The sequence below is a fragment of the Pieris napi genome, chromosome 20 (assembly GCF_905475465.1).
Source record: "Pieris napi chromosome 20, ilPieNapi1.2, whole genome shotgun sequence".
NCBI lineage: Eukaryota > Metazoa > Arthropoda > Insecta > Lepidoptera > Pieridae > Pieris > Pieris napi.
The window spans coordinates 889,339-915,167 of record NC_062253.1 but is presented as its reverse complement, the minus strand read 5'-3'; the positions used below and the strand labels follow the sequence as shown (position 1 = coordinate 915,167).

Sequence of the window (25,829 nt, the reverse complement as noted above, 5' to 3'; positions counted from 1 at the left end):
AGGACTCATTGTGAATCGTAAAGCCGATGAATTTTAATAAAGCACTGCGTTACGTCCGTTGCGACGGGGTCACTTATTTTAACTGATCGATTATTGTCTGATAAAGTGGAGAAGCACAATCCGGCCTTCCGATATTTTTCACATGACTGATTCCGGTTTCCGACGCCGGACCGGAGCAGTGGAGAAAGGGCCTCACTATCCAGGACTCAGTCAAGAAGAGGGCGCATTTACATTCTAGTACGAAAAAAAACTATCATATAAGTATTAATAATAAATTAAAACTACTTTTAAATTTTTAACCAAAGTCACGTTGATTTAAAGTTAATTAACATGTTAATTTGGCAATGATAATTTTGTTTTTACTTCAAAATTTAGTATAAAAGATAATGACATTTATTTTATAGTCAAAAGCAACCTTCAGAAATGTGGAATAGTGATACATTGGTGAATTTTTGTTATTTTTTATTTTCTCTAACTTTATATTTTTATATTACAACAATTTTTTTATTTTTTCCAGATATTTAGAATACTTTACGTATTCTCTTTTTTTGTCTACGTCCGGGCACAGAACGGGGGATGTGCTTTCAATCTCAATGTAATTATTTATCAATATTTTTCTAACATAATTCTTCCTAAATTAATTTTATTAAGACTGTTTTGGCTATATTACTCAAGCCTCCTGTTAAATTGACTTGAAATAGTATTTATAATAGATAGTCCTGATAAAAATATAAATAACTCATAGCATCTTAACAATAGGTCTATATTTAAAACATATTGAAGATGTATAACATATATTTTGTAGGTACAACCGGGACAGATATACAGTATAGCGTGTCCGAGATATAGTTCATGTTATTCTCAGTGCTCATGGGCGCTTTCTTGCCCCTCGGGATACAACTGTAGGACGGACTGCCAAATAAACGTGCCAGCGGTAAGAATTAATTATTTATATAATAATCATATCTACAGTTCATGACTGCTCCATTGTCTGTTGCAAGGTGAATGACATTTTTTGTATCTGCCCTGCGATTCTGTAACTCACTTTTCGAACTCACACAGCGGTTTTCGCATCGGCGGTCGCTCTCAAATCAGTCGTGAAGCAGTCATTTTATGATTTGGCATTCTAATAAACAATAAACTACAAGCTCCCACCTTTTCAGAATGCCAAATCATAAAATGACTGCTTCATGACTGATTTGAGAGCGACCGCCGATGCGAAAACCGCTGTGTGAGTTCGAAAAGTGAGTTACAGAATCGCAGGGCTGTAACAAGAGAGGGCAACTAAAATAGGAAATAATAATATCAAAAATATTGATTATATGGCTGAATCAACTTTTTATTGGTTTTATAACTGTTCACGTAAATACAGTCAAACCTGGGTAAGTGACAACTGGCAAAACCTCTATTAGCGAGAAACAGAAACCTCTGTAAGGGAGAGTCGTTTTTCCCTCATGGACCTCCGTAAGTGAGACTGCTACTTTTCTATACCTCTATAAGCGACAGTCGAGCTTTATTTATTTATACTATTTAGGAGGAACTATAGCTACAATAAAAATACAAGCAATATTCGACAAAATTTATGAGTTAGAGAAAAACATTCAAAATACAAAAGGAGACACCCAAACAAAATTGAGGGATTTTTTTAAGTGTAAATAAGTTCTAAATAAAATATATATGTACATATTATATGTTGGGTTAGTGAGAAACCTCTTTAAGCGATAATGAGATTGTGCTTTCTTGAACTCTCGCTTATCCAGGTTTGACTGTAGTATATTTTTAAAGTACATGACGACAAAAACGCAAAATAATAAATTTAATATAATCCAAAAGGATAAATATTTAAGATATATTTAATATACCTAAGCCAGTCTATCAATAATTAATAAGTATATTTCATAGTGGTGATGAACAAATACTTATTTAGAAAATATAAAACCAATTGAAATGTTTGTGGTACTTATTACATACTCGAATTAATCTTTAGAATCAGCAATGCTCAAGAGCGCAGGTACAAGTCTCCAAAAGTGGTGACCCAAGTCTTCGTGATGCTGAAGTGTATTGTGGACAAGGAACACTGACTGCTGTGTCAACTAAACAGAATCTTATTATAAGTACGTAATACAAACTTTTTTAACTCTTTTCAATACAGTCTTAACAAAATTGTTATAGTATTTGTGAATTAGGAGGTAATGTCAAAAGCAGTGGCGTAACAATAGGGTGGCAAAATGCCACGGGCCCACGACCCAAGACGGACTCTGCCCAAAAGATTATGTTCTATAAATGAATGTGAATACGCATTGGGCTAGCGTGGGGACTACAGACCATTCCCTCTCGCCTAAGAGGGGAGGCCTATGGCCATTAGTGGGATATATAAATCTCGAAGTTTATTAAAATTAAACTGAGTACAATGTGACGATATTTCCCATCAAAAGAAATTGGCCACGGGCCCCAGATGGTATAGCCACTGGTCAAAAGTTCTACTATCACACAATGTGAATGTGTAAGTTCCAACAAATATAAGAACACTATTTGCAAAAATCTAAACATCAAATACAACTGCGTGTTTTATACGATTTACCCGTCTTTTCGCGACCATAATTACAAGGAATTAAAGCATAGTCTGTGCAGATATAACATTTATATTTTACCTTCCAGATTTACTAACTCCTGATGGCGTTGGATATTTCTCGTGTAACGTAATAACACAGCGTGTTCTACCACCATCAACCTGCAATTGTGGTATCAAGAAAGTTGTGAGTTTTAGCTATTAAAACCGTAAATTTTAATTATCAATCACTTACGTTTAGTTTCATTGTACAATTTTGAAGTTTTTTGACAAATATTTAACGGTTAAACAACGGTTAACGGTTGTTCTTCGCTCAACGCTTTTTCACCGGCAAAAGTTTAACGCGTTTATTGCAATCTTAAACAAAATCATCTCAGCCAGTCCTATGCTAAAACGGAAAGTATTCTTATTGTGCAACAATAGTTTAATTATAAAACGTAAGGAATCACAATTCGTCAGTTCAGTATTTGATCATGTCTGCTTTTAATGATGGATGGCTTGCTGATTAAATGTTAAAACGGAGAAAGAGCTATAAAAATTAAATCTACTACTAATACAAAATAATTATAATAATGGATACTTGCGAAGCGTTGATACATGTTCTTCGAGACTATATAAAGTCAGTAAGTCAGTAAAAATCTTATTGTAAGCAATATTTATTTATAAACTTAAAGTTTCATAAAACTTATCTATCTACTTAAAAACATATTGTGTTAGGTATTCATGTACATCTGAAAGACTTGAAAAGTGAACCTATTGAGATTAAACGTTCAATATTTATCACATTCTGAAGGATCGTCAATACGGAATCGATAAATCTAGTTACAGTTCGGCGAAACACAGTAAATACTTTACGTGTAACAGGCGCCTTAGTGTTGGGTAGAAATTATTGTCAAGTACCATTAACATGTCAAAAGGAAGAGACTGGCCCACGATACAGGGAATCCTAGAGTAGGCGCTAGTGCACTTTCTTATTAACTAAATATCCTTTTTTATTATGTGTAATAAAAAAAATCTGACTGATTCCTTTTTTAACTTATTTCGTTTAGAACATAAGTAATGATTCAATCCGCTGTAAATTATTATTCTACTGTCTTAATTTATTCTCATTTCACGATACAGAGACGCATAGTAAACGGTCAAGATACCATCCCAAATGAATATCCTATGATGGCTGGTCTTGTGGAGCGTGGGAAAGATACATTTGTGTGTGGAGGCACCATCATCTCCAAGAGATATATCGTCACAGCTGCCCATTGCATCGTAGGAAAGATAGCCTCCAATTTGGGGGTGGTGGTAGGAGAACATGATGTTTCACGAGGAGGTATATACCCCCTTATAAATGATAAATCTGTACTGTGTAGCCTCTTTAAAAAAATAAAAGGGAAGTTGGTGATCAGCTTCCTGTAGTTGACTTTTTGTGTCACATAGTCAGAAAATTCATTGGTGCATAGCCTGGGATCGAACCTACGACCTCAGGAATCCTCAGGAAACCTCAGGACACACGCTGAAGCCACTAGACCAACACTGCTATACACCTAATTTGTCTCTACACATCAGCGTGATATGACAGAAAGAGACAAAATAATATCATATGGGCTTGATTAAAACATTGTTCATCTAAAATTTTTAAACAATTGGTGTTTGCTGAATTCATGTTTAATTTAATTAATTATTTTATCACTTTAATTCCATACTGTTAAAAATATACATATCAAATGGGTGTTCAGAACAGCCCTGCGATTCTGTAACTCACTTCACGAACTCACACAGCGGTTTTCGCATCGGCGGTCTCTCTCAAATCAGTCGTGAAGCAGTCATTTTATGATTTAGCATTCTGAAAAGGTGGGAACTTGTACTTTATTGTTTATCAGAATGCCAAATCATAAAATGACTGCTTCACGACTGATTTGAGAGAGACCGCCGATGCGAAAACCGCTGTGTGAGTTCGTGAAGTGAGTTACAGAATCGCAGGGCAGATCTATATCTATGAACAGATCTATTGCTGCTTTTGTGGTCTTCCCGCATTTATTGTTCTTTCCTTATACATTGAATACTATACACTCTTTTACCCATTATACAAAAACACCTTGTTTTAGACGATTCGCCATCGACCAGAGGCTACGCAGTTGCAGGTTTCAGAACCCATCCCTATTATAATAGGTGAGTACTTATTTTTTTACTATTTATTCAATTTCGATTTCTTCGTCATATTGTCTAGATCCATCCATGTATACTAAATATTACAGGATCTTTGTTTATTGATAGCCGATATACCGTACGGTCTTTACTGATACGATAAGCTTATATAAGCCTCATCTATATCATATAGATATATGCTGTATTGCCTACTTATACTAAGATATATGATCCTACAATATTTGTAGGTCCATATAACTATAGTAAAGGTATAGTGTATACTCGTATTAACCTCCTCTGACGTATTTTCGCAGCTAATAATACAATAAAGTGTTTATTTATTGAAGTTAACCATATCATATATGATGTATTTTCAACAGTATATGTAAGCAGTAATTATGGTAAACATAAATGTTTCAAAGAATAAAAAAATATTACAATAATCAATATATCAAGCTCTGGTAGTGTATTTTCTGTTATATTCGCGAAGAATTAGAATGATTGTTATTAAATTAAATAAAATAAATAATAATTATTTAAATACTGTAGTTCATGATGTATATCACAATTTTCAATTATCACAAATTTAAATATCGTTATGGATTTTACCAACATTTCTGTACAAAATAAATTTAAATTATAAATAATAAACTGCCAATAAAATTAAATAATTGAAATATTAAGTAATTAATTGTTATAATAATTAAATTCATATTTTAATTTGTAATAATATATAATTATTATAATATTTTATAATAATTAAAAAATTGATATATTGCTATATTACTTCGGACAGAAAATAATAAACGGCACAAGTATAAGTCTTTCCTCCAAATTCGATTTTGTTCCCTTTGGAGTAGAGACTCTTAGGCCGTGGGGTTCAAGTGCACAGGCGCTTATTAAAGATTTGAGTTGGCGCCTAGTAGATAGTACCGGTGACACCAGAGCTGGCACTTTCCTGGCTCAACGAGTAAGTATTGCAATACAGCGAGGAAATGCTGCCAGCGTTAAAGGTACACTGCGATAAGGACCAAACTTTTTAAATTTGTTTTGATTTTTGTAATTATTTTTATTGTTACTTTGTAGTTTAAGAAAATTGTAAATACTGTGTACTTGATTTTAACATAATATCATCTATACATAACCCTTAATTTTTCAGTTCTACTTACGACTATGACGTAGGTCTCCTATCATTAACAGAGGATATACAATTCAGTGAGAACGTAATGCCAGTATGTTTACCGTTCAAGTTTACAGGCTCTGACTTCACTGGGGCTAAGCTTACTATACTAGGTAAATATTTTCTATCAATGTTTATTCATATCTAACCTTGAGAGCAGGCTTGGCTTACGAAAAGCCCAATACAAATGGTGTAAGAAAATTTGATTTCATTGTAAAAAATATAACAATGATTTACCGTCATATATCGAGCTTTCTCGCTCTTACAACTTAATTACTAACATATAATATGTATATTATTTTCTTATATAATTTTTAATTATATTATTATTTAATTAATAAAATAATATGTATATTATTTTATTATGATAAGTATTTAATTAATTTAATCGTAAATTGTAAATATTTTTTTATTAAAATTAAATTCGGAGGTTAGAATTACTAACATTAATGAAAACATTGATATATTTTATAACAATCTTTTTTGTGTATGTTTGTACTCTCTTAATGGAGTTTAAATCTCTTAGTGGCAACAAATTTATTTCTTAAACAATTTGTATGAATTAAGAAAAGCATTCATTTCTCACAGGATGGGGAACTATCTTTATTGGGGGTCCGAAATCAGATGTCCTTCAGAAGGTCCAAGTAGATGTGATTAGTCAGAATGACTGCAGCAAATATGTGTCATCTCTGACCCCGCGTCAGCTATGTACCTATACACCTGGTAAAGACGCATGTCAGGTAAGAAATGGTACTCCAGGTCAATAATTTTTATAGCATTGTCGAGGTAATTCTTACGTCTAATTATTTTGATTACAGAAGAATATATTCCATGTAAAGCTTCTGTAATCACTTATATGGTTCATCACTAAATAATATCACTAATACTAAATAAATCATTAAATAATAGAACTAATATGGTTCACATGTTCGTTGCAATTATATGCAAAAGACCGCCATGGTAGCTTTGTAGTACATTTTTATTTTTAACACGTCTACTTCCGAAATACTAACTATTCTGTTGTAAAAAATATGATATAAGATTACTCATTAGTTTAAATAAAATCCAAAAGTTAAAGTCAAGTCATTTATTTCAATTAGGCCTATTAAAAAGGCACTTTTGAAAGTCAAAAGTAGAAGTTAAATATTTAAAAATAACTCTAGTTGCCCCTTCCAAAACGTTGTTTCATATGGAGAAGAAAGGGCAAAAAACTCCACACTTCCTCTTTTAAAATAGTTTTTACAATATTTTGTATACATTGATTTGATTATTATATGTGAAGACACGTGATTGTTGATTATTATATGTGTGTACATGGACCCAGAATAAAAAAACTACTACACCTACATAAAATAGGCGCTTGGTGTTATAAAAAAAATGCATCAGATAACTAAACTATTATGTACATGTGCTCACATATTTACAAATATTGCAACAATTCTTTATTTGATAAAGCTCGGCTAAGTTTATGCGTTTTAAAAGACATAATATGAACAAGAAAACTACGAACTACATAGAAAGCGATTCAACTCATAAAATATTAATAAAAAATATATTTCAGTTCGATTCAGGTGGTCCACTGCTATACACAGACAGAGAGACAAGTTTTCTCTTTCTTGCTGCCATGGTGAGTAAGGGCAAGCTTTGTGCCTCTCCCAACAATCCAGCAGTTAATACAAGAGTGACGGATGTACTTGAATGGATTGTCCAGACAGCTCCAGATAATTATTGTGTAAAATAAATAGTTAAATATCTATAAACACGTTATGTTTGTTATATTGTGTTAATAAATTTTATTTGGTGCATTAAACGAGAGTGTCATTAAACAATGTCTATATGTAGATTAGTTGGCAAATAATCCTAAATGTGTATTACATCAGTACTAACTCAAACTCAAAATAACATTATTCATATAGGTAAACATACACTTATGAACGTCAAAAAAGAAGTTAAATTGATTGTAAATTTACATTTACTACCAGTTTGCAAGTCAAGGGCGTAGAGCGGGCAAGAAGATCTGGCAATAAACTTTCCGCCACTATTTTAATCGCTAAGTTTTGAGTCAGACAAATTGTTTGAACTGGAGCAAATCAATCCCAAAGATTAGGATTATATCAATATTCGTCAAATTTATAAAAGCCTTTATTATTTATTTACGTTTAACGAGGGCTTATATAGGATACTTCTCTAATTTCGCTTGGGAGTTTGTTGTAAAAACGAATAAAATTTCCATATAAGTAGTGGTTTATCTTTTGGAGCCTGGTTGGTCGTACACTCAAATTAGTTCTATTTCGCGTAATAAAATGGTGACTCCATTTGTTTTAAAATCTTTATATATTATATATAAAACATTTATATTTTTGTGTACATGCAACAAGGCTTCAAGAATATAATATTGACCAGATAGTGTCATAATATTTAATTCCTTAAACTTGGTCCGTACCGACTCCCTCGTAGAAACACAACAAATACCCCGAACAGCCAGAAAACTCTGCAGCAGCACCCCACAGTAATACCACAGTATATACGTAATACGCTATGAATGTAGGTATGATACACAATTTTAGCCGTGTCCTTATTAGTAAACTCTCTCATTTTCTTTACTACATATGCTGCAGAGCCCAGCCTATTCTAAAGAGTCTCTATGTGTGGGCCCGACTGAAGTTTATTATCTATTGTTATGTCTAGAAACAGTTTTGTCAACAAAGTTTAGTTCACTGTCCTTATCTTTCAGCTTACCAATATCTAGCTTTAGATTACTACGTTCGATTACCCTCGAAAACAAGTACTGTTTCGGCTTGGAAGGACCAAAATGCAACAGAACCTGCATGAGATAATAATTATAAAATATTTATTTTAACTTCGTTACATTAAATAAAATTAAATAACATTATTATTAATGATGCAACGGGTCTAATCGCTAACAAGCTATCCAGCTTCCAGGCAACCCCAGCAAAGGAGAAATATAATATCAAAAAAATTTATGTCGCAGTTATAATTCATGTTACTAAACTTTGTTAAGTTTTACATTTTGCGTTGAAAGAGGGAGTTCTTAAAAAAAATATGTAAGATTCATATAGAGGCTGACACAATACATACACCTTGGTAGAACCTTTTAGCCTCCACTAGATGGCGGTGTTTACTGCGCCATTCTGAAATAGTTCATAATATAATATTATATATTGTATGAAATTGATGTTTTAATAAAAGGCATTCAAAACGCTTAAAAGCTTACGATATCAAATTTCACATTTTTATTTCACTTTGAATCTTAAATTTTTGTGAATTTTAAAGGTTCACTCTAATTTGTGAAACAACGCAGTCGGATGTAATCCGTTTCATCAACCCTCTTCGAGATGGCGTTGATAACAATAACGTGCCCCTCAGCCGCGTTGTCTCCTGCAGTATTGATCTTACCTCCCAGACAAATTGACTTCGTCCACACAACGTCCTAATTTAGAATCTAAATTATTAGTGATGTGTATTATATATATTTAATATGAATTATAATTCTTGACACAGTGCAATTATAAATATGGGAACGATAACTATAAAACCGATCACAAGGTAGAAGAAAATGCCGAAACGTATACCATTTCACGTTGTTTATGCAACAAGTAAGTTTAATATATAAAAATAGGTTTATTTAAATATATAAACATATGTATATCTAATGCAAAGTTTTGTACACATCTTAGTTTATCAGTCGTGATTATGTAGATACATAAATATCCAACTCACCGATTAAGTTAAATATAGTCATGTGTACTATATTTAAATCTCTGGTATTATATACCTAAAGAAGATTTAGCTTATAAAAAAAATAAGAAATAGTTGTATATTCCTAAAGGAATCTTTTATTGACATCTCTGAACCTAAATCATAGAAGAGCTCTCTCTCTTTATTGACACAGATTGACTTTAGTTTACTATTTAGTAATAGCGACCTTTCCTTTCAGACAACTGGTTTTTGATTTTGTAAAATATTTTATAAATAAGCCGCAACTCAAGGATAAAGTAGCATTCTAATGAAAGAATTTGAAATCGGTCTACTTGTTTTTAAGTTTATTTGTTACAACATATAATAATCTTAATGTAAAATATAACTTACATCTTTATATAATTCAGTATATATAACATATAACATCAGATTCATCTGATTTTGCGCAGAAAATGCTGTTTATGTTATGATTATTAGGGTCAATTATAAATGCACCTGCAATGCAGTGGATCTCTTCCCATACATATTCAGAGCTTGATAAGTTACTTAACTACCGGAACGTAAAATTAAAACTTATGACTAAGATCAAAATGTATAAAGTATTGGGTTTTATAAACCAAATACGAGTCGTAATGGTTACTGCCGCGGGCTCGTCAGTGTAAGCTAGATTGTATTTTAAGATTCATTTTGTATTAAGTTCGTTCTTATCACGTCAGAGATAGTTTCTTGGTTTACATTTGTAACATCTTTTAGGCCTTAATTATTATGCAAAAGTAAGATTGCCACGCCGTTTTGATTTAGATAAAATAGTTACAGAGACGAAAAGAAACCGCCTATTATTCAAGAGTTATAGGATGTTGACAAAGGTTATTCATAATGTTAAACTTATCTAACACACAAATATACAGTATATTATATAATATTAATTAAAACTACAATGTTAATTAACTACAAAAACCCCCAAAATAGTTCAAAAGTGCTAAAATGTGAATTTTGAGAGAAGTGTGACAGAAATATGCCAGCATTTAGCATATTATTCTTAAGCCATTAGCAGTGTTGGCCTTGTGGCTTCAGCATGCGACTCTCATCCCTGAGGTCGTAGGTTCGATACCCGGCAGTGCACCAATGGACTTTCTTTCTATATGCGTATTAAACATTCGCTCGAACGGCGAAGGAAAACATCAAGAGGAATCCGGCTTGCCTTAGACCCAAAAAGTTGACGCGTGTGTCAGGCACAGGAGGCTGATCACCTACTTGCCTATTAGATTGACAAATGATCATGAAACAGATACAGAAATTGAGGCCCAGACCTAAAAAGGTTGTAGTGCCACTGATTTATTTATTTCAGCCATATAAAAGGCATTAAACCTTATGTATTAATACACCCTCACACAAAGGCATATAGAATATTAAATCTATTCAGTATAGGATCGATACAACGTACTGCGTTGAAATATTTATCTAGTCTAGACTTAGTCCAAGAGAGGCAGTATGGAATAAGGATATTTTTAATAATTAATTTCCATATACAATATTCTTCACGTACATAGTAATAATAATAGTAAAACATTAATAAATAGAATATTAAAACAAATTTCGTCCCTGCGGCTGATTTAACGCTGGCAGCATTTCCTCGCTGTATTGCGATAATTATTCTTTCAGCGAGCAAAGCACCAGCTCTGGGGTCACCTGTACTATCACTATAACGGTATATCGGGTTGTACGAGAATGTAAGTGCGTGCTCCTATTTCACCATGCCTCCTGCTGATAGAGGACAAATCTTTGTTTTTAATTTATGTTATTATTATTAATTACTTAAAATGTCACATGGGACATGGTGTAATGGTGGCAGCTTCTTACACACATTTTGTAAAACAAAAAAATGGCGATTAAAAAGAGTGGCGGAGAGTTTATTGCCAGTTCTTCTCTCCAATTATCGGCATAAAATAATCGGCAGTAAATGTAAAATTAGAAGCATTAATATGTATTTATTTACTGACAAGTCATAAGTGCACATTATGTATGATTAAATGATTTTTTACTTTACTTTACTTATCAACCAGTGGAAAACTTAAATGTTTAGTTTGCAAATAAATATATTGTAAATGCTGTATATTTGTGTGTTGAAAATAAAGTATATTATCAGATGTAACGCCAGTATGCAAATATAAATATAGATACACCGAAATCCTTGTATTACGATACTTCGTTTATAATCTTGATAGTCATATCAGTCTTGTTAGAGTTGGGGTGGCTTTTAGGGTTAAAAATCGAACCCGTTAGGGATAGCGGGAATCCTTTTTAAAAATTAAGTCTTTTATATATATTTCCGTTATCGTATATATCTCCTCTCTTGCCATAGTATATCTGCATTAATTTGCGATTAATATGATAAGGGGTAGGACTGATTTTTTAGATCTACTTCTTGGAGTACACGTATAAATAGTGAAAGCATCTTCCACCAGTAACAGCCGATAACTTAAATTAATCTCAGATTCCTGATATGCTATCAAAGGATGAGCAATCTTTATGCAGTTTATATTTTATCCATTTTTTTAGGCATAATATACGAGACAGTTTTTAATATGTGAATCATAAGCTTATTAAGGCGAAAACAAAACACGTCTTTTAATCCGTCATGTAACATTTTCAGGTGAGGATAGCGCGTATCCAGCATGCGAGCTGAACGCACAAGGACCAGCTGTGAGAGGCTGGCGCAGCATCGGCAAGCAGCCACACGAGCTGTTGTTGCGCCTGACCTCTGTTACAAGCATTCACAAGCTGCAGCTCCTGGCCCATCATCAGCTTATACGTTGGTAGCATTTTTCTTTTATAGTTTATACAAATCTAAACATCTCCGATAAAAATCCTCTAACCTGGTGATCATGTAAAATATCTTTAGAAAATGCATGTAAAACAAACACAGAAATAATTATGCATAAAAATACTCTACACTATACACTGGAGAGTTTGGTTCTCCAACGACAAAACAAAGTATTCCACAAGGTTCTTTCTTATGTCCTTGTTTTTTGCATCTTCTGTATAGTGGATTTTATTACAGCGGCGTGTGTAGAGGTGCTAGTATCAGGTGGTCTGGTGTCTGAAGGTGCTGCTACGCCATGTGGAGCCACTTACACCAGCGTCGGTAAGGTCACGCTTGCAAGACCAGCTCCACAGGCCAGGACTAGAGAACTTAGGTATACCTCGTGAATGTTATTCTCGTTTCTCATCTAACAGAACAATGGTAAATAATTTGACCTCTTGTAAAATAACAATGTAAATAAATCAGTGGCGCTACAACCTTTTTAGGTCTGGGCCTCAGATTTCTGAATTTGTTTCATGATCGTTGGTCAATCTCCTGGGCCAATACGTGATCAGCCTCCAGTGCCTGACACACGCCGTCGAGTTTTTGGGTCTAAAGCAAGCCGGTTTTCTCACGATTCACCGTTCGACGAATGTTAAATGCACACAAATGCAAGTCCATTGGTGCGCAGTCCGGGAACGAACCTACGACGAGAGATGAGAGTCGCCCGCTGAAGCCACAAGGCCAACGCTGCTCATACAATAACAATATTTACAACCAGCAAACGAAAAAAAAGTTAATCATTAAGATCTAGAAATTAGTAATAAGGTAATAAATACCATAGACGATAAAATATGATACGTAATTATTAATGGAGGTTTTTTTATAATGGTTTTGATTGTTTGCGAGTTGTTAATAATATAGGTTATTGTATGCTTGATGCATAATCCAATATTAGTGGTGGTACATAATTTCATAGTAGAACCAGGTTAGAATTTAGGTGTTTTTACAGGTCTGCTGCTTTACCAGAACCAACAGTAGCCCGTTTTGTGAAACTTAGACTGTCGGGGCCTCACCCACCCTCTAAAGAAGATGATCAGGTAAAGTTTTTAAGAGAATAATGAAATTATTTGGTTCAGTGGTATATTTTAAATTAAATGAAACTGTGAAGTATTTATATACCGGCATACAAGAAGTTGCCTTGGCAACAAACTCATTATAAGAAGAATATAGTTTGATTATTAAAAATGTCTTACCGAAAAGCATTGTATTTCTTTAATATAAATAAAACCTTAAATCCTGATCTATCTTTCGTATCGACTCGTTAAAACTCAATAAACAAAAGATACAAAAATAATCAAATTCAGCTATATAATAATTTTTGATAGTCTTGTGTGTTTCATTGTCTATTGTCGTCTATAAAAAGAAGAAAGAAGAAGAAAAGTCTGTCAAAATTATTTGATATAAGAATGATCGGTCTAACGTCATTTCAGTTGACGAGTTTATAGATAGTATTTTAAATATAATAAAAAGTATGTTATACTTTGGTTCTTTAGGTAGCATTAATGGCAGTGAACGTACTCGGGGATGAGGTGGAGGATGAAGAAAGAACAGTAGCAGAGAATATAAAAAACGAAATAAGTTTCTCTCCATATGATGATCTGGCGTTTATAATGTATGTGGACAATGAGATTGCTGATCTGGTTAGAAGTTTGGATGAGAAGAAGAGAATCGCTGTTTCTGGTAAGAAATATCGTTGAACGTTTTTTATATTAAGTTATTTATTACCAAGTGGATTTTTCAATACCTTCTAATGAGAAATCATATTTTAAATTGTCATATTACTATTGTAATACTAATCAAAAAACTTATAAACATTTATTTAATTAATAATAAATAAGATTTCCTGTTGCCGTAGTGGCTTCAGCGTATGACTCTCATCTCTAAGGTCGTAAGTCTCCCCAAGGCTGTCCACCAATTGTCTTTTTGTCGGTGAACGGTGAAGGAAAACATCGCGAGGAAACCGGCATTTCTCAAATCGATGACATGTGTCAGACTTCTGTCTGGCTAATCACCTACTTGTCTTTGAAATAATAATGATCATAGAAAATAATGTAATCTGTGACCAAGAGCCATGTTTGTAGCGCCATTGGACTATTATTATATAAATAAAGATGTAACACCCCAATTACATTTTTTTATGTATCGCCTGATGTTCTGATGGCTCACCTGATGTTAAGTGATACCGCCGCCCGTGGACACACACATTGCCAGAAGGCTCGCAAGTGCGTTGCCGGCATTTTAAGAATTGGTACGCTCTTTTCTTGAAGACCCTAAGTCAAATTGGTTCGGAACCACTACAGAGAGCAGTTTGCACACCTAAAGATTTTTGTTTTAAGCTCTTTAAATCGGATCAAGTGAGCTTCCTGATAACCGTAAAGTTTGATTCCCGTCAAAATTGGCTTTTGTCATACGGTCATAGTTCGCAAAAGTTCATATAAAAACACTTTTAAAACTATGTGTTTAACAGAAGAACGATTTGAATACGCTCGTCGTCTCAAATCTGCTGGTTCAGCGTTAGCAGCAGCAGGGATCAGAATCGGGAGGTGGAGACTTCGAAAGAGGACCGCTGCAGCAAGAGATGACTTCGAGCTTGCAAGAAGAATGAGGGACAGAATATCAGATGCTCTCATGGGCGTGAAAGAGGACTCTGAGTTACTGCGGCTATTTGAGGAAGAGGGGGTAATTCCACCAGTGCTTTTTATAGCGACTTTAATATTAAGCTTTACCCAATTTCGATGTAGTGCTTTTAATAACTACAGGCAGCGCAGTCTTAAAATTAAATCCTAATAGTAAAAGGAATCTCTTAAATCTCGAAAAAACACTATTTTTGTCTGTGATCACGTGACTTTTCTTCTAGCCTGACACACGGAACGACTCGTCAATGCCCCAAGCCTATGACTTCTCCCACCACTTATCGCCATCTGTGGCAGCTGGTGCTATGAGCCTGGATATCCCATCACCAGTACCACCAATAGAGATGGATCATCCTCAGATGAACGGAATCGACGATGAGGAACCCAACCATATTTCTGCTGTAAGTTGATCAATGTATAAAGTCCCGTTGTATCAGAGCAGTGGAGTAACAGCGCCAGCGAAAATACACTGTACAACTATGAAATGTTTTTAAAGTTTGATTCCCTTTTGGCAATCATATCCTCCTATGTGTACACGGCCTCTGGCAGGTTATTTTTATCGCATATGTCAAGAATATAGACATATACCCCATATATCAAAGTCAAAATATTTAGTAGACGTTTAATTAGTTTAACTAATATTATTTTTCAGTCCCCAATCCAAACTCTACAGGAAGATGTGCAACCGGAACCCCCAACGCCACAACCAACACAAGAACAAGAAGAGAAACTGCACCAGCTAGAAAAACAGAAAAAAGAAGAAGAGGAATTGCGAAAGGAGAGTGACAGCCCTCGAAGAAGTATAACGCCAAATGCTGCCAATGGTAATATAGATACAAGTCCCTAACAATATTTTAATCCTAGACCTATAACATATGGGGACCTTATAACATTCTAATTTCAAGGAATATTACTAAGGTATATCAATTTTTCAATTAGTAATAATACTTTGAATGCGTATGATTCTCTATGATGAAAAGATGTATGATAAAAAGCAAATTAAACAAATTTAAAAAGTTTGGTCCCTGTGACAGTGTACCTTTAATGCTGGCAGCATTTGCACGCTTTATTGTGATACTTATTCGTTGAGCTAGGAAAGCACCATAGTGTAATATATATTTTCTAGGTTCGATAGTACGCAGAAGAAACAAAAGTGCTGGTCCAAGATCAACTTATGAGGCCTATGAAGAACGACTATTACCAGCATTACGGCAGTCAGTATAACACTTAAATTTTAATAGACGATTATTGTATACAAGTATTGTCCTAATAGCAAAAGTAACAATAATTAATATTAGAAATACGATGTTTAATTTTAATTAAAAAGATTTTTAGATGTGGGACATGTAATTTTTTTTCTCATTAAACTAAATTTTGTTAATCACAATGAAACATTAATATATAGCGATATATAAAAAACAAATATATGACAACTATATTGTTTTATCATATTAATAAGTTAAAACAGTGTTAATTTACGTTAAATAGACAAAACTTTTTTTAACACAAAGTCTTTTTTTAGCTCTCATACAAATGAGTACTTGCGTGAGGCCCGTGAAGAGGAATGTAGTGGTGGAGGAAGTGCTTCCTCACATCCTCGTGCCGTCCATAAACTGAATGAGAGGGAAAGAAAACAGGCTGCACTACCTATACTTATATTTGGATATCCTTTAGTGAGTGTTTAATGCTTTACTTTTATTAAACTAAAACTACTACACACATAAGAACTTTGGATGTCGAAATTAAATAGCACGTTTTTGCATAGCTTACATACGCACAAATTTGTAACGAGGGAATAGACAGCATTGTAACTACGCCATTGTTAAAATCAATATCTATCTAATCACTGTCGGATTTATCCTAAGTCTAGTCTGACCTAAAACTATCTTGGAATTATTTTACATACATGTTATGAGTAATATATGAATAGATAGATTCCTCCTCTTTTCTCCTGTAAGTTAAATATAAAATAAATACATCAGTGGCGTTACAACCTTCTTAGCAATTGTCAATCTAATAGGCTAGTAGGTGATCAGCCTTCTGTGCCTAAGTTATGTCGACTTTTTGGGTCTAACTCAACACGGTTTTCGTACAATGTTTTCCTTCACCGTTCGAACGAATGTTAAATTCGCAAATAGAAAAGAAGCTAATATTTTATATCAACCCTGCGATTCTGTAACTCTGAAAAGGTAGGAGCTTGTAGTTCAAGACTGATTTGAGAGCGACCGCCGATGCGAAAACCGCTGTGTGAGTTCGAAAAGTGAGTTACAGAATCGTAGGGCTGTATCTAAAACATAAATTTCTCATAAATAGGTTACCGCATCGGTAACATGATAAAGAAAAACATTCCTTTCTCAGGTAGAAAAGTTCTTCTCCAAGAACTACCTGGACAAAGAAGAAGGCCTTGCTCGGCTTCGCGCTGAACTAACCTCTCCATCAAATGGTAGCACAAAGACATCACCAAACAAAACTGCGAGGGCCGCTGCTACCTTGCTGCAGAGAGTGCTTAGAGACAAGGTCTTTTCTGTATACAGTCAGGCTAATGAGGTGGTGCGAGTGCTGTTCAAGGATTTTGTTCCTGATAGGTGAGACAATCTATACTAATAAAGAAAAAAAATGGTCTGGGTTGATTTAATATGAATAACGTTTAACGATCTTTATTTCTCATTACAAAATGTATAACGCACTGGGTCTTCTAGGGTCATTCTGATGTGTATATTTATGCCCTTTTAAACTGGTTAAACATTCTAACGCGATAGACACGGAACCCGTTATAGGAAATCGCGTTGTAGAACAGCATAAAACCGTTTTTTAAACAATTCAAAAGCTAGGTACACGAATTTAATAAAGTTATTTTGCTTAACATCACAATTGAAGGTGTAAAAGTACGCAAAACTAATTAAGGACTGGCCCGCAGCGCACTTGCGAGCCTCCAGATGAATTTAATAGGAAAATGTTAAAAGCAGAATTGTTTAAAACCGATTTCATAATTTTCATTAGATTTAACCTTATTAGTTGCCGAAACATTTTCTTATTTGTTACATCACTCGTGTAGTACTCTCGTAAATTGTATTTATGTTATATTTTATCTATATTTATTTGATAACGATTTTTTATAAGGTTTGAACGGTTTCAGAGTGTGTGCAGCTGAAGTAGGACGATGTCTAGAGAAGATATTACCGGAGTTATTAAGAGCGTGTGGAGATCCAGCGCCTCGCGTCCACTCGACAGCTCAACATACAGTTCTTACTGTAGCTGATTGTCCACATGTCAGGTATAATATAACAATAAAAACAAGGTTATTCTATTTAGAAACACTAGATGAATCTGCATATTTCACAAATAATAAAAGAGCAGAGTCAGACTTTAGTTAAAACAGCTGTGCCCGGATGGAGTTTTCTTTCGAACTGATGTTTAAAATAACGATTATGAAAAATTTAATAATATAATTTCTGCTTTGAGCCTTTGAGGTTCACGTATTTAATATGGTTCTTTTTCCGGCGAAACAAGGTCAGGTTGATTTGCAGAAATAGGCGATTATCTTTCATAGAATATTCTAGGTGGTTCTAAGAACCTTTCCAAAAATCAAACAAATTTTTTTCAGAAATTTACACATGATACCACAACAGTTAGTTAGACCTGTTGCCGCTTCCATGCATCCACGGCTAGCTCTTTCGAGACTTCAAATGCTGGAACAGCTCATTCTCAGCCATGGGATTTCGACTGATAAGAACAGGTATTTTTATTGAAACTAAAAGTTTACTTAGAAATGTCTACAATAAAGTCTAGTGAGTCACAGGAATTCAAATCTTGGAAAAATAATATGTTTTGGGTTGTGTACAAAACTGATCTACTTAAAATATAACTTGTAATACAGACTCATAAATAAATATACTGATTTAAGACTAGATCTTACGACAACAAAACATATGTAGTAAGATCAGACCATTTTATTCATAAATCATTTAAATCGATAATTATCTCTGACATATTTATACAGTATCGGCTATCTGTGCCGTTGTTTTGTGTTAAGTTTATTTTACGTAAATTATACTGTACGTGTTATGAGAGGGTTGGCCTAGTTGGCTTCAGTATGCGACTCTTATCCTTGAGATTGTAGGTTCGATCCCCGGCTGTGGCTATAGACTTTCTATCTATGTGCGCATTTAACATTCGTTCGAACGGTGAAGGAAAACATCGTTAGGAAACTGGCTTGTCTTGCACATAAAGCTGGTCACCTACTTGCCTATTAGATTAAAAAATGTTAACGAAAAGATAGAGAAATCTGAGGCCCAGACCTAAAAATGTTGTTCAGCCACTGGTTTTTTATATTTTTTTCTGTGTACTGTTAAACGAATATGTTGTATGTATATGTTTACAACAAAATAATGCAAATTTTCCTAATCAAAATAGTAAACTGAGTCTGAACACACGGGAACAATAATACCTATTCTGCATCTTGCAGTGGCCTAACAGTCCGCCGTTTAGCTGAATGCGGTGCAGCAGGCGCTCAACATGCAGCTGGTTCTGTTAGAGCCGCGGCTGAAAGAATCCTCTTAGCTGCTTATACCAGGTCTCCTCGGGTCGTGCGAGCTCAGCTCCCGCCAGACGATGCTGTTACCAGAAGAAATCTGATCTATCGTCATCTGTTCCAGCAGTTCGATAGGATTGACATGCAGGTAAGATTAAAATTAGGAATACATTAATATAAAACTGTAAATTAATTATACAATACGAATACGATAGTACGCGTACTATCGTTTTCTTGAACCCGTTCAGGGTATTTTGACCCCTATAACTTCGTTGTTGTTGAAAATTAGAACCCTGTCAGACGGACAGTAGTCAATATCCGTAAAACATAAAAGATTTGTAATATTGATATGGTCATTATAAGATGTTGTTAGCTAATTTCGTAATAACTTAAGACTGAAGGTCCCTTAATTAGGGACTGAATAGACCGACTTGGTATTGGACATGGATCTCACTTTTTACGGTAGAAGAACTGTGTTGCGAGACTTCTTATTTTTACATGTTTTTGATGGCATCTACATTATTTCCGTCTTCCTTACCTTTTTATTACATATCAGCAAATGTTGATCATTTATTTTTTAAATATTATGGAATTAAATATAGCCAGGATGTTATGACATTCTAATGGTGGAAGAATTTTTGACACCGGTCCATATTCATAACAAACATACAAATATACAAATCTTACCTCTTTATAATATTGGTATAAAAATATTTTTATCCTGAAGCTCTCTCTCTCATTCATCTAAATATCTAAGATCAGAGAACTTTTCTCGTGGATACCACTTCCTTTCTGTTGCGTAGAGTGAAATTGTGTCTAATGTTACAAAATAAACGAAAAGAATATCAAATCTTGCAGAAAATGCTAAACCAAGCTCCCACAGAAGATCAAATCCTGAACAGGATAGACCAAGGAGAATCCTTACACGAAGCTAGCGCCTCCCAATCGACAAGAAGTGGGACTACTGCCAGTAGCATGACCACGTCATTAGGCATGACAACTTCGTCTGGCATGACTTCCATGGACACATCATATGCCCTCAAATCCAGTGCTAGCAGTGTGACACTAGCGCCGTCGAGTTTAAGCGGCAGCTTGACTACATCTAGAAGTAAAAGTAGTCTTAAGAAAACTCCAACTAAGAAGTATTCACCAAGAATAGGGACAAAGGATTCTAGTTATCCAGGTTATAACAAACTTAGGTTGGACAGTGCAATTAGCCCGAAACACTCGCCAAGATCATCAACTGCCAATGAAAAGGTAAATGATTTATATTTTATATTAGTAGTATTTAATTATCACTTTTTAAATTGTCTCTGCACAAAGCCATCATAAAATTACAATTTTACGACAAATACTTAAGGATATTTAACATAAGAAGAGTGTCTAATAAATTTAACTTACAGTCTCTACTAAGGTGAAGACTCTTAGTTCTTGAATATTTTTTTTTCACTTATCACTTAAGACTGACGTGCACTCACACTAATTCAATAATTCGAGTGGTTTTCTTCTTTTCAATAATCTCTCTAGGTCCGAGGTGTCAAGAATTGAATTTCCTCGCCATTCACGTGTTGGTAGAGCCTTTGTCTGTGGGCTCCAGAAATCTTTTTGTTTATTGTGGCAACATCCACTACATTAAGGTCCCGATGAAGGTCGTCATTTTCTTATGAGATTAAATTTCTATAGACCTTCTTCTGGTGCCACTATATTACTAAATGTTGGCAGTACAACAATATTTCTTAATCTAAAAAGCACCTCGGCAGATGTGATGTTGGTCCACTCCCGTACGTTCCGCAACCACGACTTCTTTCTTCAAGTAGCCCGTCTCTTACCTTGAATTTTGCCCATCATTATAAGATACAACAAGTCGTATCGATGATGACGTGTCTAATATACTACTTTCCGCATTTTATCAATCCATCTAAACCTATTAAGCTTATGTAGTACTTCGTATTTTCCCTTATTTCTGTGTGTTTTGAAACTACTATATTACCTTTTCTTGAATGTTTAACATGTCAACTTTGTACTATGTCACGACTTCCAACATATTCTCCTTTATCATGAACATATATAAATTCCAGGTACACTTTCAAGAAAGCCAAGACGAAATCATTTTCCGTCGTTCAAATAGAAAATCCGAAAACCGCCATTCCATGATACACTACGATCATGATTCATCAAAACCTGAGATAAAGGAACGACCAGCTACTGTCTACGACCCGCTGCATATAGACTACGCTGACTCACCAACAATTGGCTCCCCTAAAACCTCCAAAACCGAATTACGAAGTCTAGATTCCCTGCCAATGGACTCTCCACAGCTATCTCGTCTAGATTTGCGCGATTCTGACAGAAGTCTTGACTCCCCAAAGCTCAGATTGGATTATTTTAGAGATACGGGTCTGGAGTCTCCTAAATTGGTGGCTGGAGTGCGGAATCTCCACTTGGATGACCACAGTCAAATGGATGAAAGTGGCTACTATAGTCCAGGTATGATGTTTTAGGGTAACATAAGTAACTGTAGCACGCTGGATTATTAAAGATTTAGCTATACAGATACCGGCAAACATCTTGAACAAATGTCCTTGCCTGCGCAGAATCGATTTTTAGGTATCGCGGTGGGAGAGTGACGTGTCGATCGCGTGATTGGTAAATCAGTTGACGTTTGTTTCCCAGATGCGCAAATTTTCCCCCACTCCCTTGTTTAATGCTCAAGAAGTTTGCCGGTTTCTGTAAAGACGATGTGTTTTGGAGGGTAGACTGTTTGGTTGACTTTGCTTGTATCTTTGATGGCTTTGAAATAATATTTCTTCGTCATGACTAGAATTTTAAAACTATATATTTTACATCTACTTCTTCATAATTTAAGGGAGGAGACAGCAGGTATTAAATGAGCAGCACTTTGATAATTATGAAGCTGTTGGTGCAGAAGCCAGCAGTGAAACTACACCTGAACCTATATGCAAGTGAGTTTTAAAAAATTAACAACTATTTAAATTTATGAATGATATCTATTTAATTTACTTAATGCCCTAAGACCCCAGGGTGGGGCAGAGGGCGTTCACAATAAGCCTCCGTTCGGTCTAGAGCTTCGTTTAGTATACCTCGGTCCAAGCCATTCAACTCTCTTCTTCTACTTTGTTTGGTACGGCTACCGCTTTATTTGTGGGGCCCAATTAATAGACTGCTTGGGGATATCTCTCTTCGGAGTGTATAGTGATATGATAAACCATAATTAATAAGGTTATGATTTAGACAGTAACGCATTGAATTACTTTTGTATAGTGTCTTTTTTTATTAAAAGTTCTAAAACAATGTATACGCATAAAATTATACAAGAAATATGATATTAAACGCATACATATCAATTATAAGCAAGCTAGGAAGGGTAAGAAATAAACAAGCAACCACAAAATAATGACTAATAATAATAAATAAACTACAAAAATCAAAATAATAAAACTAAATGAAAACTTAAACCTCATTAAGAGCATGATAAACAAAGTTACGGTTAGTTGTAAAATATATCAATATATTCATCAATGTTAGTAGCCTCGTGTTTCGTATACATTTCTGTCATTATTTTGCCTAATTTGGTATTCAAAGATTTTACTTTCTAATATGAAGTTTATTCTTTATTTGAAGTACATCGTGCACCTGGTGCGGTCGTCGAGTACGTGCTGCAGCTCTTGAGACCCACTACTGGCGCCGTTGTGTAGTCCTCGCCCGTTGCCCACACTGCCATTTAGCACTGGAGGCAAGAGCTCTTCAAAGTCATTTATTAGGTAATAAATGCTTGGGAAAGGCATCCTCTTTCATGACATTTACAACGTACCTCCTGGATTTCATTATCCACGTTGCATTTTAAATATTATACTTACTACTTACTTGTGCTGCAGAAGCGGGCCGTTCGGGGTATTTGTTGTGTTTCTCCGAGGGAGTCGGTCGGTACGGAATAAGTTTAAGGAATTAAATATTATGACACTATCTGGTCAATATATTCTTGAAGCCTTGTTGTATGTCCAAAAAAATATAAACGATTTTAAAACAAATGGTGACTTTCACCAGTATAATACGCGAAATAGAACTAATTTGAGTGTACGACCAACCAGGCTCCAAAAGATAAACCACTCCTTATATGGAAATTGTATTCGTTTTTACAACAAACTCCCAAGCGAAATTAGAGAATTATCACTAAACAAATTCAAAGCCCTCGTTAAACGAAAATTAATCAACAAAGCTTTTTATAAATTTGAGGACTACTTAAATGATCCTAATCCTTGGGATTGATTTGCTCCAGTTCAAACAATTTGTATGACAATACATGGCGATTAAAAAGAGTGGCGGAAAGTTTCTTGCCAGTTCTTCTTACCCGCTCTACGCCCTTGACTTGCGAACTGGTAGTAAATGTAAATTTACGATTAATTTAACTTGACGATTCAAAAGTGTAGGTAGGTACTTGGTTACCCACTTGAATAAAGATTGAGTTTGAGTTTAGCCGCTTCTCATTCAAAATGGCCAAACCACCTAAGCATTCCCTTTCGTATCCGTGTCATTACGTCCTCTTTTTACAACAACTGCAGGGATTTTCTTTTTAATATTAATTGATACACGCCATTTTTAACAAGTTTTTTAAATGACATTAAAATATAAGTCTAAGAACAAGTAATGGTCATCAATTATAAAGAAAATCAAATGAGAAATCAGAATACAAAGACTACTATGATTTGTGAGTATATAAAAGATGTTTTCGTCTTTCAGAAGAATGTTCCCTTAGCGAGGGTATGTGGAAAGCTTGCACAAAATGTGGCGCTGCATTACGCACCAATGAAAGTGATCACCACGCTAATTGTATTCGTAAGTTTCTTCTTACAATCTTATTTATTTCTTAAACTTGAAAAAATATATTTATGACAATATTGTCATAGAGCTAAGATATGGCAACACATAGTAGTCCTATATTATATATGATTCACCGGGAATCAAACTCTATTTGGGTAAACGCCTTGTTTCAATAATCCACGTACCGGACAGCAACATATAGAAATAATAAGATTACTGCTATATATCTGCTTATATATCATATTAATATTAGCATATCTGAAGCAAAGAATGGTGATATATGAATACCATTTATATAATTTAAAAATCGTCTTTCTGTGAAACTAATTGTTAAAGTATTTCGAATCTTGAAGGTTTTTCTATTTCAGCACTGGGTCTTGACGAGTGGAAATGTCCATACTGTTTCACCAATGTGTTGGCAAGAGACCTCCCTTGGCAGAGACATCTCATGCAATGCCCGAGGAACCCGCGACTTTTGCAGTCTTCATAAAGTATGCGGGGATTGCCGCGGTCAAGCTATTGCATAGCATTTTTTATCAACTTATGCAATTATAATTATTTATTTATTTTTTATTGATGCAGTATTTTTATGTTTGATATTATTCAAGTTTTTCGTTGATATTTATTCAATCTACCACTATACCAGACTCAGACTAACACGCCTATATAGTCTGTCACACTCTAACGCGTACCGGCGTCACCGATCTCGCCAGAGAGATGTGAATACGCAGTATGCGTTCTGTCCCTCTCGAACGCGTATTGCCCGCACCTATTTTACGTCATCGTGTGTTAGGACTTGGTCGTCGCGCTCAAAGCCCGCGATAAAATCTATGCAATAGCTTAACATAATTTTGGTTTAAAGAATATGTTTTAAATTACGATGCTTGTATTAAGTTTTTACAAATACATACAGTATTAAAAACCTACAGTTATAGTCGAATGTTCGTTTGTTAGTTTCCGGAAACCTCTGAACCAATTTCTTAATTCTACGCGATCCTAGTCACGGGTCTATCAGCTAAGTTGATAAGACATTCGAACATAAACTAGGGTTAAATTATATAAAAACAGGGATTAAATCTATGTTACCATAATTGGCATACAATTACATCTTTTCTGTCTTGCTCTATATGTGTCAATATGAGCAAGACAACTTACAAACAATGTGTGTAATAAATTTTAAGTCAGTATGTAAATACACTCTGCACTTGTTTGGTAGTCACATGCTATCTCACTCTTCTTTAAGGCTTAAAAGTGCTAGAGTAGTATTGAATATAGAAGAATCCATTTCACTTCATATTTTTAAAAAAAACGTACGTTTTCTTTAACACATTTCTTGGTTTTTTTTCTATATA

General features: G+C 34.5%; 2 protein-coding genes across 2 annotated transcripts; both read left to right on the top strand.

The window, feature by feature from the left end:
• Window positions 1–332: 332 nt before the first annotated feature.
• On the top strand, window positions 333–7,698 carry LOC125059911 (venom serine protease-like). The gene is made up of 10 exons (XM_047664605.1): window positions 333–444; window positions 518–595; window positions 806–934; window positions 1,988–2,114; window positions 2,659–2,756; window positions 3,692–3,893; window positions 4,669–4,732; window positions 5,868–6,001; window positions 6,477–6,628; window positions 7,450–7,698. Exons 1-10 carry the CDS (start codon window positions 424–426, stop codon window positions 7,627–7,629), a joined length of 1,185 nt encoding a protein of 394 aa, XP_047520561.1. The 5' UTR covers window positions 333–423; the 3' UTR covers window positions 7,630–7,698.
• A 1,619-nt stretch (window positions 7,699–9,317) lies between these two features.
• LOC125059928 (centrosomal protein of 104 kDa) lies at window positions 9,318–25,082 on the top strand. The gene is made up of 20 exons (XM_047664625.1): window positions 9,318–9,505; window positions 12,262–12,420; window positions 12,670–12,805; window positions 13,424–13,511; window positions 13,968–14,154; window positions 14,942–15,153; window positions 15,332–15,508; window positions 15,760–15,931; window positions 16,234–16,321; window positions 16,630–16,780; window positions 17,466–17,692; window positions 18,244–18,381; window positions 18,712–18,843; window positions 19,573–19,786; window positions 20,497–20,895; window positions 21,717–22,125; window positions 22,505–22,601; window positions 23,281–23,420; window positions 24,397–24,492; window positions 24,846–25,082. The coding sequence occupies exons 1-20, from the start codon at window positions 9,466–9,468 to the stop codon at window positions 24,965–24,967; spliced, it is 3,384 nt and encodes a 1,127-aa protein (XP_047520581.1). The 5' UTR covers window positions 9,318–9,465; the 3' UTR covers window positions 24,968–25,082.
• The last annotated feature ends 747 nt before the right edge of the window (window positions 25,083–25,829 follow it).